We start from the raw sequence: 14,602 nt of genomic DNA on the forward strand, positions 1-14,602 counted from the left end.
TTTGAAAAAAACAAAAGTGCTTTTGATTTTCATTCTCTGAATGTTCTGCTAAAAAGAGTCTCAGTAGACATGTCTGTCACCCACATGCACAATAAAATGTTGTGTAATTCCTGATAACTATGTAAAATTATGATGTGTGCATGGCTAAATGAGAACCGTTTAAGTTGCTTTTCCAACTCAAAAAATCTGTAAAATACCTCTCCTCGTGATGGCCTTCACTCTGCAGTTTTTGTGCAACAGGAGAATCAGTAACATCTAGTGGCAGCCATCAGGAACTACAAGAAAAGAAAAGCACAGTGAGATTGTAACTTCAGTCACTGGACTAAAAGTTGCTGTCATCTTCACACCATACTTCAGAAATAAAACCACAGACTGGATTTAATAACAATGTTTGTCATGTCATCATAACTGCATAAGTGTCACACTTGTTTTACACCAAAATGGCACAGGTGAGGTAGGAGGATGCACATTAAGTCATGTCCCATAGACAAACTTTTAGAAACATGAATGTCACCTGATGAAGTAATGAAGGAGTGTGAACAAGCACTGTGAATTAAGGGCTCAGATTTTGACAAGGGCCCTGAAATATGCTATGCACATTTAACACTATTCGTGCTGTTTACAAATGCAAAAATTTCGACCAGTAGGCTATTATGTGTTCCTTTTATTAATACAGGAGCTGATGGTGATGGACTCTAGTAAGTAAATTTGCACTTTTAATTAGGTTAAAACCGGAAATACGATAAAGATTAAACATAAAATCACCATGCAATATCAAAAGACGATAGAATTACAGCAAATACACAGAATAAAATTAATTTTAACCTATCTATGTACGTTTCTATTAGTAATGACAAACACCATGTTTCCCACCCTCATATAGGCAACGTAAGTTAACTAACTTAACGTTACAACGAACTAGTTATTTATTTACTTATTTATTTAATGTGCTAATTGTAAATTTTCTTGCTAGCTTTGGAAGTATCTATGGGAAGTATTAATAACTTTACCTCATAAAGCTGGTTAACCGACTGTTTTTCGGTTTCCTCTGACGTTTCAGTAAAACAAAACAAGAAGGTTAAAAGGAAGAAAGATTTTAAACTCAGGGGAATTAGGTTTGCCTGAAAATAGCTACCGTTTTTTTTTTTTTTTTTGTCAAGAGAAAAAAAAACTGAACTCATTTCCGCTCTGCACCGGAAGTCACTTCCTCGCTTCATCATGGTTCCTCCGGTCGCAGTGTCGCCGCTCATCAAGGTAATAATGTCTAATATTTTATATGACTATTTTTTTTAATAAACACGACATCATTCGTTTAGTTGAAAGAGCTCAAACTAAGCCCGTAGCTGTCACCTCATTATAAACAGCTGTCAGGTAACTAGCGCTAGTGCTAGTTGTTGTGTTAGCCTGCTAACCTGTGTTTGCTAGCAGTGACATTGAGAGGTTTCACAGGTGAAACACACACTGCCGCTAAAACAGCTTGCCACCCTGGATCTCCCACATGTGGGCGATGCAAAATCCGTGATTATTATCACTCGTTGTCTTGTTGCAGTAAGCCCAGCGTGGCATTTCAGTCAGGACACAGCGAACCAGCGCTAAACCACTTTAGCAGAAAGGTCAGAGTAAAGCTGAACTTCGCCCCACTCGTTGCTAACTGCTAACACTGAGCGTGTAGCCACTTATCTGAAGTTAGTTTGTTTAACACACAGCCTGAGTAGCTACTATCAAAAGAAGAGCTGTATGAAATGTTGTCAACCTTTGTCAGTAGTGTGACCTCTCACTGCATAGAAGAAATGTTGCGGACATCTTGAAAGATGATGAAAACTGTTAAAGCAAGCTCATTGTACTGACATGTCAGTCATGGTTTGTTTTCCTAGTTAACACGTGAATCACTTTTATTTCAGACGGCCAGGTGGTCTGCTCTCCTGTTTGGCGTCTTCTATGGCAAACAGAGGTTTGGTAAGTTGTTGTCCTTGGCCAGTACAGCCTTCACGCGCAGTTTAATAAAAGGGACATTACGTCCTTGAATAGAGCTGTCTAACCATTGTTTGAATGTGACATACCTGTAACATAAGGTACTTGAAGACATAACACAGAATAACATGTAACAGTAGGAAAATAACTGACATAATGGTGGATAAAATACATTCCGCCTCTTTGGTTTCATGCGCCTGGTGGCTCACTGTCAATTAATAATAATTAATGTTTATAGGAACACCTGTGCTTTTCCTAGTGCAACAAGACAAAATGCCTTCTGTGAAAAGGGCCTTACTCTAAAGTTGTTGTGCTGTATTTGCAACATTGTGATCCTTATTTGCATGTTTGTGGCAGTGGTTACAATTGTGCTAACTTAATTTCTGTTTTTAATACATTTAACTTTGCACTGTTTTGTTTATGTATTGTGTAATGAGTCCGATAAACATAAGCCAGTGCAAGCCTGTCTTTAAAGTATAACTTGTTATCTACAGAAATAATTTGCAGGTCCTGTAAGGGCTTTTGGAAACAATGTTAACAGTAAAATAGGTCGGACTTATAGTGAGTTCATATTACAGCATTTCAAGTTTTAAACCTTCATGAAATATAGGCCTATCATGTTTAATTGTGTGATTTATAGCTACTTGTACTGACATAGGGTCTCACGTATAAAGCATATAATAATCTACTTAACATACTGTATATCTACTTACATTTACATAACTCTGGATCCTACCCAAATTGTCATTAGGAAAATCACTGCTATAAGATAAAATAAGAAATGTCTAGTGTTTGAAATAATGACAGACTGTGCTGCTGTTTTTGTTCAGACTACCTGAAGCCCATTGCTGAGGAGGAGAGGAGGGTTGAGGAGGCAGAGAAAAAGGCCAGAGAGGAGCAGGAGCGCATCTACAAACAGCTGTCTGAAGGTAACAAAAACACACTCACTTAGTTCCTGAGTCTCCACTTGTTTGTCACATAGACAGCCGTCATTGTTGGTTATGATAATAATCAAATGCATCAATTTACACATTTCCATTCTTGTTCTCTTTCTTTCTGCAGCAAATTCAGACACCATCCTCAAATGAAATATCTCTGGACCTTTGTTATGTTTCAAAGTCAATAAAAAGAGAAATTATTTTTCATGTAACAATTCAGTGTTCTTGTGTGATTTGTGGTTTTGGGGTGGGCTGGTGGCCAGGTTAATTTATCATAAAACAAATACAAAACAAAGCAGTTTGACTTTATTTAAAGTTATACTGACCAAATTATTCCAGTTAAGTTTGTTGAGTGCTTGTCATGCAAAGAAAGTACACTCTGTACACATTTTGTGTCTAGAGTAGGTGTTTGTGTCTGTATGTGTGTGTGTGTGTGTGTACCTGCCCTTCAATAGGAGATGAGCCTAAGGCAAGAGCATGGTTGTAATCCTGGCCTAGTTTAGCAGCAATCCCAGGATTGGGGTCAGGGACCAGTAGAAGAAAGTGCAGTGTGGACAGAAGTGTTCCCTCAATACTCTGGTGTTGTATAATATTGTAACCTTCATTATACGGAAACTCTCCAGTGCCTTACAGCATTATATATGTAGTGTATCACACACCATTGCATTATGACTGATGGCTAAAAGACTGTTGGTGGAGGTTGGTGACATTTCATGAAGCTACATACTGTATGACTCAGACAAAGCTTCTAAGTTCAGCTGGTGATGTGTTTTATAAGAGTGAACTCCTTCAGTGAATAGTGAGTTACCAAACTAATTCATAATAACATCATTCATGCATTCAGATGCCTCGTAAAAATACATTTGCTTTATTCGTGTCATTGTACACATGGAGCACATGAAGTGACAAGCTTTAAAATACTGACCATAAAGTAAATAAAGTCTATTTAAAATGTTATGGGTAGGTCTGCAGCTTATTTAGGTAAATGTATTGCCTAATACAAGTTGGTCATGACTGATACACAGCTGTACATCAGTAAAAAGAGGCAAGCATGATAAAACAACAATTCAACAGATGGGGGGGAAAACAAAATTACCTGACTCAGTCGCCAGTGCCTGCATGCATCACTAATTCGTCAATTAAAAAATAAGCATCTAAATTTCACCTAGAAAAATATTTTTTTTATAATTACAGGGAGGTATGGAATATATACAAGTTTTTACAAGAAGTTGAATTCGCTCCCTCGCGCTGTTTTAAACAGCTCTGTTCCCTTGGAACCTTAAATGTCTGCAGAGATGGTTACTGCAGGTACATGATGGGCTAGTGGTGTGCACCAGTGCCTCATTACAGAGTTCAGGTCTTTGCATTTGTGTTTAGTTTTCCTCTCACATAGAAATCCATTTTTACGTTGCATATTATGAATATTAAGAAGCCACTGGGCTCAGAGCTGGAGTCAGTCCCCAGTTGGTGCGTTGTGGCTGAACCCTGCTCCTTTTAGGAAAGGACAATGAAATCAGGTATTAAATTTCACCTCGGGTGAAATCTTAGCAGTAGCAGTTGGACGAAACACAGTCGCTCCTGCTATTTTATGCTTAAAAAGAATTGGAATCCAATTATTCATAATAAAATTAATTTTACATGGAACCAACTAATTTGCAGAGCTGTAACTGGGCTTCATTGTGCTCTATTTCATTTAAGACATCTGTAACTGAATATTCATGAAATACAATAACAATCTTGGCTACTTCCTCACATGTATTTACAGTAAGAAGGCATCATGAGTAAGCAACTAAAGGCTTCTTCGCAGGCAGTAAAGGTACAGTAAATGTCTATGCCATTGCATTAATATTCCTATGCGGTAACTTAACTCTTCACAAATATGCATCTTTTCCTGAAGCAGCCCTGAGCTCGTCATCTACCTTTGGCTCTCTGCAGTCAAGGTAAACAGACTCTCATTTGTAAATGTTGTGACTGGAAGGAGTGAACATGAAAGTATCATTTCGAATATATGTACAGTAGTTCAGTAATAGATCAGTCTACCAAGTATCAGAATTTACACTCTGAAACCTACATTAATGTACAATGTACAATCTGTCTGAAAACAGTGCCCCAAACGTGATATATTATCTACAGTGCCTTGGACTCTGCAGTAAAACTTGTACGGAACATTCACTCTTACATAATCCATAATCCATACTCAAAATGTCAGGAAATGGGTGTGTGAGGATGAGTGAAAACCTGAGATTCAAAAATCACTTTGAGTATTGATTTATATTTAAAAACAAAGAATTTGAAGTGAGGATTTTCCTCCAGTTCAGGCCTTTTTCTGATTGAAACCAGTTTCACTGAGGAAATACTATCAGTGCTTTGCATTCACTCATTCATCCACCTTCTTGACTTAGTTGCATTTCTTTTTTCTTGGCGATGAGACTGACTGGCTGTGGCTCTGAAAGTGATGATGAAGCCAGTCTGTCATGGGATGCACAGCTTTTTGACCTTCTAGCACACTGTGCAGGTCTTGGAGCCACCTCCACCACTGGGGTTGTTTGCAGCTGGTGGACAAAGAATACACAAGTCAAAAAAACTCAGTATATTTCTGAATTAAGGTTAAAGGAAAAAAGGTTAAATGTTATTTTTTGTGTTGTGGCTACATCTGATAAACAAATAGGGCCTAACTATGTGACAACATTTTTTCAACTTTTTTAGCTTCGGTGTTCTTATCGCTCTCAGTACCAATTCCACAATTTCAAACAGGCAAGGACAGAAACATCAGGTTAACTAGCTATTCATTGCAGTTGTGTGATAAAGCATCACTGCACCTTTAGCTGGCTCTTTAGCTTCCTCCACGGGCTTGAGTGTAGCTTCATACTCTTCTTTTTTATTATTCCACTCCTTCCTGTTATTAAGGATGCCATCCAGCATGGGTGTGATTTGTGGGTGGAAGCGAGAGAACTCCTGAACAGAGAACAGTCATACATAAATAATGCAAATACATTTTCAAAGAGAAGTAACAGTAACAGGTTTAAAGTTGTTCATACTTGTTGATGCTCCATTAAAAATTACTGTCAGTGAGAACTAAATCATCAACTCATTAAATAGCCTATATCTTTATGTATTTGTTTCAGACCCAGTGTGTAAGAAGCATAATTGATATACTAATTCAAAATGAGTAAAGTGAAAAAATACAGCCAACGTGAAATGTTACCTTGTAGACAAACGTGCAGACAAAGTCAATGAAACCACACTGCATCTTTGGAAGGTCAGCTGACTTGGTCCTGTCCATCATGGGCTGGTGGGAGGAACAAAGAGTAATTGTACCACTCAAGAGCAACATATCAGTTCACTACCTCAGTGATAACAGCTGCTGTTTTAGTGATAAAAGAGGCCACGCTCCTGGCTTTGCACAGCAACATTACTACTGTTGTAATATAACTTTGAGTCATCACTGGCAGCACTAAAGCAAGTGAGTGAGGAGGAAGAATGAGTTGCCCTGGCCTGGGATATCGTGTTTTTTTCAACAGTTGTGTCAATCGTTGACACTACAGCATGAATCTATTGGGTACCGCTTTATAGACCCACAAAAGAGTTACAAGTCTGTCTGAACCCCCTGCCGCACATACTGTATGTCAATAAGGAAATAGGTCGCAGAATAGTCCGAAACTACCAGTCGACAGTAAACAAAGGCTTGAATTTTCATAATCCCAAATCAGCCCCCTAAATCAACAGTCACAGAGATCACAAACTGTTTTCAATACTGTAAATGATTAATTGTTTTAACTATTTTTTGAGGCAAAAGAGTTAAAACATCTGGTTCCAGCTTCTCCAATGAGAGGGTTTGTCGATTTGTTCTTTGCTCTCTGTATCATTTAAAATAAAATATTTTTGCAGTGTTAGACTGCCGCTAGGATAGATGTTTCTTCCAACAAATGATTAAACAAGAAAACTTAAATATTTACGTTTGTTGCAGCTCACATGGTTATTTACTGATAAATTCACATTTCTGACACGTGCACACTGTGACTCACAATGGGTTGCTGCTCCAGTACTGTCCTTTCCAGGTCACCCTGCTCCCAAAACTCTGCTGCGACAGACAAGGCAACCTGAAAGATGCACAAACGCAACAGTTATCTTTACAGAAAACTCTCCTGAGACTCTCATTTACAAGATTTTGTTGGGTTCCTCACCTTGCTCTGCACCTCCCAAGGCTTGGTGATAGCAGACAAGTCACATGCAGTCATCATCATAGCCCTGAAATTGAAAAGATGTCAGGAATTAGTGGAACAGAGAAAGAAACAGTTAACTTTATGTGTGTGTCTGTTTGACTTACATGACGATCTCCTTCCTGGTTGTTTCTAGAGACATGAAGTCGACCCATTTCTTTTCATCCTCATATGTGTGTGAGAGGTCCACGATCTTCTGGAACATGGTTCTTTTCCTAACAAGGTAAAGGTAAAGGTAAAGGTAAAGGTACTTTATTAGTCACATATAGCCTACAGCTAGTACAGTGAAATTCTTTCTCTGACTGAAGGGACTGAAGGAGCAGGTGGAGTTAGTAAATGAGTGACAGTGCTGACTTGAAATAAAGAGCCAGGTCGGTGGCGATGATTGCAATGTCCATGAGATGAATGACGTGCTCCTGCTGTCGCCTGTGAAGATTCTGGTAGATATTCAGTGTCTGCAGGTGAGATGAAAGGAGAGAAACGGTCATTGGTCACAGTTAGTGATGAGGAGGAAGATTCAGTAAAAATGTAGGTTTAAGTTTCTCACCTCATCAGCCAACAGGAACTTTCCAAACTCTAAATGGTGTCGCTCCAGGATGGAGGAACCGTGTAGCTTGGCCAGAGGGTTGCCAGATCTGGAATCAGTAGGGTTAGACATGACATTAACAACAACCACCAGCAGCTTCAAGCACAGGGCTTTAACATAACAGGGAAACTCACACCTGGTTTCACTGTTGTCTCTACAGTACACTCTATCGGGAGATCGTCATGCGGCTTAAAGGATTAACATGCCTTTGAATATTTGGCTTGCTAACATTTGCGTCAGAAGTCCACATTTTTGATCTAGACATCAGCACATTAAACATACCATGAATGTGGACACATTTAAACTTCAATTTCCACTGAAAAATGATGTGACTGACAAAAGAGAAAGTTTCAAGTTGCTGTAAAATGATGAACAATGAATGTGATGGCACTTTAAAACTAAATTAAAACATTTTTTCAGCACATGTACAATCGTTATTTAGCATTGTTGTGGAGCCGAAACACACCACCAAAGTTTAGGTTGTTGAAAAAGTGAAAAAAAATTCAAGCGACTTACTTGACTTGGTACAAGTTGTTGGTCCCTCTGTGATCAATATCATGCAGGAAGCCTGCTGTGATCATGGCCATCACCTCCAAGTCAGTATAATATCGCTTCAGCATTCCCGTCTAGGGACAGAAAATACACAAAATCAATAACACTGAGGAAGAAAAGACATTACTACTACTGTATCCTCTTCTGTTGGTGCAGGCTAAAATAATGCACAACATCATACCGTTAATAGTGTAAACATGGTCTGTCCCACGTTGAAGCCGTGACGCCAGTTGTGGTAGGTGATTCTTCTGTAGCCTTTACTGACAGAGTACATGAACCGAACCAGCACCTGAAAGGTCAGGAGAAGACAACCGATGAATTATATTCATATAAGTAGACGTGGAGATTGTAAAATCAAGAGTTATTTAAAATATATTAAACTTGTTCCTGTTGATTTGTGTTTCTAGATCACCTCTTGAGGGACCTGGAACTTCTTGACCACCCCGACCTCATAGTACATCTGGATCCCACACCTCACCAGGTCCATCTCTGAGCAGGGGAAATCTGAGAAGCGGAACTCGTAGATCTCATACTTCTTAATCAGTTGAGGTAGGTCTTTTTTCTGTGGAGCAAATGAACAGTGAGATAAAATAGTACACAGCACATTCAAGCCTGGTAAGTGACATGTCAAGACTCAAATCTGTCACCTTTTGTACGGATTTAATGCCACTCAGGGTCAGGGGACACATTAAAATACATACAGTGTGGTAAAGTCTTACCAGTATGGCTAACAGCTCTTCCTCTTCACAATCTCTGGGTTCACAGTCGTAAAGCTCTCTGGTGTTCTGGGAGAAATGAGAAAAACATTGCAGTTGTGTGCTTGGATCTACAAATTAGTTAAGCATAAATACAGTTAAACCTCCTATAAAAGGTGAAATAGACAAACTGAACAGAGGATGTGTAACAATAGACTCTTCTCAGCTGGGTGCTTGACTATTTCAGATGCGTGTTGTTAGTCTCTCAATCAAATGCAGCACTGACCAGGATGTTCTGAATCTCATCATCCCGACACTTGACATGGTAGAGCACCATGTCCTGAGCAATGTCTTTCCGATTCTCCAGCTTGTTCATTTTGTCATAAGTGTCGGTGTTGAGAGCTGACCAGCCCAGGAACTGGGTCAAAGCCTGAGAAAGAAGGAAACAGTGTGTAGCCTCAGATACAGCATCCCAGGGAGTGTAGGAGGCTAAATTATTAAAAACTGCAGTGATACTACAGTAATAGACTTTCATGCAATTGTAATTAAGTAAGTGATGTATGAATGAATTAGTTACCTCCATGAGCTGCTCGTCATGATCATCAAAAGGCTTTCCATCTTTTCTGTTGTAAAAAGTGGCCACTCCTACTATCTCTTCTTTTTTGTTGACAATAGGCAGCGACAGAACATTTTTTATGGTCCAACCACTGCTGTCAAGCGGCTCAGTCTGCAATGTGAGAACAAGCAGTGGAAATGTGACACACTTTTTTTTTTTTTTTTTACCTATATAAGATTTTTTTCTCTCTTCCAGTCTCTTACCTGAAACTTGAACATCTCCTCAGCAGCTGCATTCATAATGTTACAAATCTAGAAATGAAGAAAATCAAATCAAAAGAACTCATTAATGGGTCAAATTTGCCAATGGTTAAATTTAGTCTTGACTGAATCACCAGCTTGTTGGAATGTATGTTAAAACATATATACTGTATATAACTCACCAAACCAGTCTCAGCAACATAAGTTGGCAGGCCGCTGCACAAGGCCCAGTGGTCTGGAGTAGGATTGCTGTGTGGCAGATGTAGGAATAGACAAGACAGCATGTATGTAAACATAAACTGTGTCCAAGCTGCTAATGGTCAATTGACAATTGTTTTTAAGCATTTTCTCAAATGAGTTCTGCATCATCACAGCATGTTCAGACTGAGGTGAATTCAAAAATGAAAAGACGTATGCACTTACGGTATGACTTTGATGTCTTCTTTACCATGTAAAATATAATCAATCACTTTGTAGAAAATTACCTCCTGAAGAAAAAAAAATAAAACGCAGAGATAAGAATAGAAAAAAAAACAACCAAGGACAGCATCAAGTGCACAAATATCTACAAACTCAATGTTGATAACAATATTACAGGAATAAAAAAAAAGTTGAAAACAGCACCCTGCCATCAGGAGTTACAGGGCCAGAGTAGGGGGGCTGCTCTCCCATCAGCACAGGCCAGATGTCAAAGAATTCCTAGAAGGAGACGCAGAGGAAGAAAGTGAAATTTTGGGTGATAAATGCATGAACACAAAATATGGGAAATTACAGGCAAAAACACAAAGTACCTTTTCCTTTGTCATGTCAAGTAAGCCGACAGAGTAGCGGTCACAGTTGAGGTAGGCTCGGACTGTGTACAAGGCTTTGTGAAACTGTCTCTCAATGTCTGTCAGCTCCTCAAATACCTTGTTGGCAGACCATAGAAGAAGCTAGGATACACACACACACACAGAGGTGGGGGGTTATTCCTTAAGCCACAAAATCACAAAGTAAATGCAGTGGTTTTAAATACATGTTGCTTTATTTGTGCATCTGTGTGTGTCCTTTACCATTCCTTTACGTGTCTCACAGCTGTGCAGGTAACTCAGATGGTAGATCTTCAAGTTCAATGTGGCAACTTTCAGCAACTTTAAAAAAAGCTAAATGAACAAAGAAGAGAAAAGAAAGAGATATGAGAAAAATATTTTCTTCAAAACAGAAGTGATACCTTTATGATACAATGATATGTGATGATGTCTGATGTGATTTAATCTAGATAAACAGATTACATGACAAGGAGTGAGTAATGATTTATAGTCTGTGTTATTTATCCAGGGAGCTTCCTCCAGTCTACTTTTTATTTTGTCTTCTGTTGGTTTGTTCCAATATGGTGTATGAATTTAATTTCTTTTAAAAAAAAAACACACAAACACCATGACATTTGTTCTTTTATAATCAAGGGTAATATTGAGTTAAATTGTTTGGTTAAAAAAAACAGCATCACTGGAGCCAAATATCTAATGTGTTGATTTAACATTTGTGATGAAATTCATTACATATCAACAGATGGTAACAACCATGCCAAATACATTGATTTATTTGAATAATTTAAATGAAATATTAAGTAGCAAACAGTAGTCACAGTACCAGCCATGGGTAAATGACATATTCCCGTCTAAGCCGTCTGAGCCCTGCTGTGTGTGACTCTGACTGTCCAGCAGTTATGTAGTTACGTCATTAACTTGCCGTGGCTCTAGGTTCATTACTAACCCATCATCGCCTCCATTTCAAAGCTTAGTGTACTCCTAATTGGGATGACATCACCAACCGTGATGGATTACGTAATGACGTGACTGACGTATATGAACTCACTCTGCTCCCGCTCATAAACACTTTCATAATCTACCAGTTGGCTGCAGGGGAATTCCCTCCCAGCTGTAGTGACACTCTTGACCCAACTCAGTTGTCTTTTTACAGCAGTTTTTCTATAGTGCCCCAATCAAAACCTTACTATCTTTTGCTTTGAGACAAAAGTAGATATTAAATTGAAGTGTGTGCTTTGTGAGTGGGTTCATGTGTGGTTGGAACTCACATCTTCATCCTCAGCAGTGAAATGTGGTCCTGTGGTCTTGTTTAGAGCCATGATGACGGCGACCATATCTTTACCGTTGAGAATGGGCGAAGCCAGAACACACTTGGTCTGGTATTCTGTGAGTTCATCCACAAAGGAGCTGAAGTGCTGGTTCTAAAGGAGAGAAAATGTTATGCTTTTAGTACATGTAGCTACATGCATCGCACCTGTAATTGAAAATACCCTATTATCACTCTAACACTTTCTTATTTCAAATATTTGCTTTGAAAAAGACGTTTGATCCAACACTTTATTTATTTCTAGTCCAGTATAATATGCCTTTTATTCTGGCATGCTATTAGTAGTATTAGTAATCAATACTATGTATATTATCTATCAAGTCAATTGGGGTATGAATGTTTTTTAATGCCTTGTTATAGAACGGTAGCTCTAGGCCTTGAATGGGCAAAAAAGACTAAAATGAAGAATCTAAAATAATGAATATTCTGAAATCACCATACTGAACTTGGAAAGACATAATTATTTATAATTTATTTGAAGACATTTAGTTATCAAGATGTTCAACCTGATATACATGTCTGGCCCATAAAGGTACAGTATACCACTGACACACTGTATCAGGCCAGTGTAAAGTGAACTAGTTTTGATCTGTTTTAGATTCCTGCTGAGTGCTGACTAAATGCCAGAGGCGTCTAATCCACAGCTAGAGCAGAGGCTGATGGGATCTGGAAATAAATGGATTATGTCTGACAAGGAGATTTACACCCTCACTTGGTCGAGCATAGATAGATGCTATCAGTGCTTCTTTTACAACTGGCCAGCGCTAGTCATAAAATCTTAGCAAATTATAATTTATGAATACATATTCACATTCAGTTTTTTATATACTGCATTACTGTGATTTTTCTTGCATAAACAGATGGGTAATTGTAAAACTCCTCTACTTAAAATGCCTTTATTACATTGCCTCTGCACCTCATATTGTTGATAACCACCCTACATATCAAATCTGCATGACAGAATAGGATATTGATTGGTTGATCAGTTGTATAACATCTCAAAAACTAATAGCTAAGGGGTTGTTTTCTTGTATTAAGGAGATGAGTTAACACATCTGCACAGGTTTCATCATTTAGTTAATAGTGTTTGATCCCAGTTCAATTTTTTTATTTTTTTTTATTTATTTATTTATTTTTTACAGTAGATCTGTGTCTGTCTTTTATTAATGATTTATTGTCTTTTCCAAATATGGACTATCAACACATAACATGCTATTTTTAGCTATGACCCACATCCAGTTTACTGGGATGATTTCTTGGAGAGAACAAGTAAATTTAACGGGTGAGTTTACTTGAATTTTGGATTTAGAAATTCTGAGCTCCAACTCAAAACATTAGATTCTGCGCAGAATACAGTTTTAACATTTCCAGGAAGGCTGTAACACAGTCACATTTATTTGCTGTGTCACTTTTGCTCTATGAGCTACAGTGATGTTCAAAAACTGGTCCACTATCAGACCAGTTTGCCTTTAAAAAGATACGTATTTATTTATTTAGTTAAAGCCACCATGTGTGGGATTTAAAGAATGAACTCTGTAGTGACACCCGGTGGTGGTGTCAATAATTACACTCTGCAATACTGTAGATTTGCATTAACATCTGTAGCCGCAGGGCTTACTCACTCCAAGCCTTGGTTTATTTGCCGTTGGGTCATTTTCTCCTCTTACCTCTGTCACATCTTTCACGTTAACAGTCTTCTTGGTCAGGGCCACGTGCCCGACTATTCCCATATCCAGCGGATAGACAATCTCAGAGTCCGGTGGCACCACACAGTCGTCCAGCTCTGCGTCCACGCTGACATTGAAAAGCCTTGTGGCGAGCTCTCCGATGCCGTTCCGCTGCCGGTACATGAACAAGCTGCAGCGGTCGGCGTGGATGAGAGCGGCGATCCGCTTCAGGATCTTGAAGACCACCTTTTCCACATTGATGTTCTCCTGCATGTCTTTGATCAGCTCATACATGATCTGACTTTCCTCAATCTTGACAAAGAGATGAAAAACAAACAAGTTTGGGTTTTAATAAGATCTAGGACCATCATAATAAATGTTATAAAAATAAAAGTTTATGCAGGTAAATCCAGTTGTCTCTATCAGCTCCTTTTCTACCTCAGAAAGAATTCATAGAATTAAATCATTTCATTTACCTGACTGAGCTCCTGGAACTCGCTGACCTTCTTGGAAAAGTACTGAGAGGCAAAAGCTGGATTCCCTTGGAGAAACTTCTCCACATCTTCCTTTTCCGCACTCATGGTTCCTTCTTCCTCCTCTTCTCCCAAATGCTCCTGTTTTCTCCTTCTTCAGATCAGTGATGGAGCTCCCACTAGGTCCAACACTGCTCCAAATGAGCTCCCGCCGGGCTTCTCCGAGTCAAACACAAAGGACTGAATAGTTGAAACAATCCACACAGCGGCTGGTTTATTCCACTTTATCCCCTAAAGAAAGAACAGATCTTATCCAAATATTGTAGAGAGAGAGGGAAGACAGAAGCGGGCACATTCAAATACAGGTAAAAAAAAAAAAAAATTAAATAAAGATAATCCCCCCCCTGTTGGTGGGATGAGTGCACTGAGTGAGGGAGAGCCCTGTGGAGAAGGCAGAGGGCTGGATCCAAACAATCCTTGTGTCATCAGCAGATAGTGCTGAAGGTTAGCAGGGATCTGCCCATGCTAAACTTGTCAGCTGATCATCTGGT

At 38.9% G+C, this 14,602-nt stretch overlaps 2 protein-coding genes across 2 annotated transcripts; one reads left to right on the plus strand and one right to left on the minus strand.

Annotated features, from left to right (window-relative positions):
• Positions 1 to 1,154: 1,154 nt before the first annotated feature.
• On the plus strand, positions 1,155 to 3,124 carry LOC146977447 (ATP synthase F(0) complex subunit e, mitochondrial-like). Its single transcript, XM_085793702.1, has 4 exons — positions 1,155 to 1,254; positions 1,902 to 1,956; positions 2,802 to 2,900; positions 3,034 to 3,124. The coding sequence occupies exons 1-4, from the start codon at positions 1,219 to 1,221 to the stop codon at positions 3,057 to 3,059; spliced, it is 216 nt and encodes a 71-aa protein (XP_085649828.1). The 5' UTR covers positions 1,155 to 1,218; the 3' UTR covers positions 3,060 to 3,124.
• Positions 3,125 to 5,199: 2,075 nt separating this feature from the next.
• Positions 5,200 to 14,389, minus strand: LOC146977448 (rod cGMP-specific 3',5'-cyclic phosphodiesterase subunit beta-like). Its single transcript, XM_085793703.1, has 23 exons — positions 14,055 to 14,389; positions 13,579 to 13,890; positions 11,853 to 12,005; positions 10,831 to 10,920; positions 10,570 to 10,710; positions 10,403 to 10,477; positions 10,202 to 10,266; positions 9,961 to 10,027; positions 9,782 to 9,829; positions 9,540 to 9,689; positions 9,249 to 9,392; positions 8,987 to 9,052; positions 8,680 to 8,829; positions 8,449 to 8,556; positions 8,232 to 8,341; positions 7,677 to 7,764; positions 7,484 to 7,584; positions 7,237 to 7,344; positions 7,094 to 7,157; positions 6,935 to 7,009; positions 6,115 to 6,198; positions 5,729 to 5,864; positions 5,200 to 5,461 (listed from the first exon to the last, which is right to left on the minus strand). Exons 1-23 carry the CDS (start codon positions 14,157 to 14,159, stop codon positions 5,409 to 5,411), a joined length of 2,493 nt encoding a protein of 830 aa, XP_085649829.1. The 5' UTR covers positions 14,160 to 14,389; the 3' UTR covers positions 5,200 to 5,408.
• Positions 14,390 to 14,602: the final 213 nt, after the last annotated feature.

The sequence above is a fragment of the Trachurus japonicus genome, chromosome 12 (assembly GCF_045865225.1).
Source record: "Trachurus japonicus isolate A0001 chromosome 12, Traja_1.0".
Lineage (NCBI taxonomy): Eukaryota > Metazoa > Chordata > Actinopteri > Carangiformes > Carangidae > Trachurus > Trachurus japonicus.

What these genes read in the sequence shown, in the direction of transcription:
- LOC146977448 (XM_085793703.1), bottom strand. Translation starts at nt 14,159, where the DNA reads ATGAGTGCGGAAAAGGAAGATGTGGAGAAGTTTCTCCAAGGGAATCCA. An exon ending in TCTGCACGTTTGTCTACAAG is followed by an intron (nt 5,865 to 6,114) that starts GTAACATTTCAC and finishes TTCTCTGTTCAG; the next exon opens with GAGTTCTCTCGCTTCCACCC. An exon ending in AGCTAAAGAGCCAGCTAAAG is followed by an intron (nt 5,462 to 5,728) that starts GTGCAGTGATGC and finishes TTTGTCCACCAG; the next exon opens with CTGCAAACAACCCCAGTGGT.
- LOC146977447 (XM_085793702.1), top strand. Translation starts at nt 1,219, where the DNA reads ATGGTTCCTCCGGTCGCAGTGTCGCCGCTCATCAAG. An exon ending in CAGTGTCGCCGCTCATCAAG is followed by an intron (nt 1,255 to 1,901) that starts GTAATAATGTCT and finishes CTTTTATTTCAG; the next exon opens with ACGGCCAGGTGGTCTGCTCT. An exon ending in CTACAAACAGCTGTCTGAAG is followed by an intron (nt 2,901 to 3,033) that starts GTAACAAAAACA and finishes TTCTTTCTGCAG; the next exon opens with CAAATTCAGACACCATCCTC.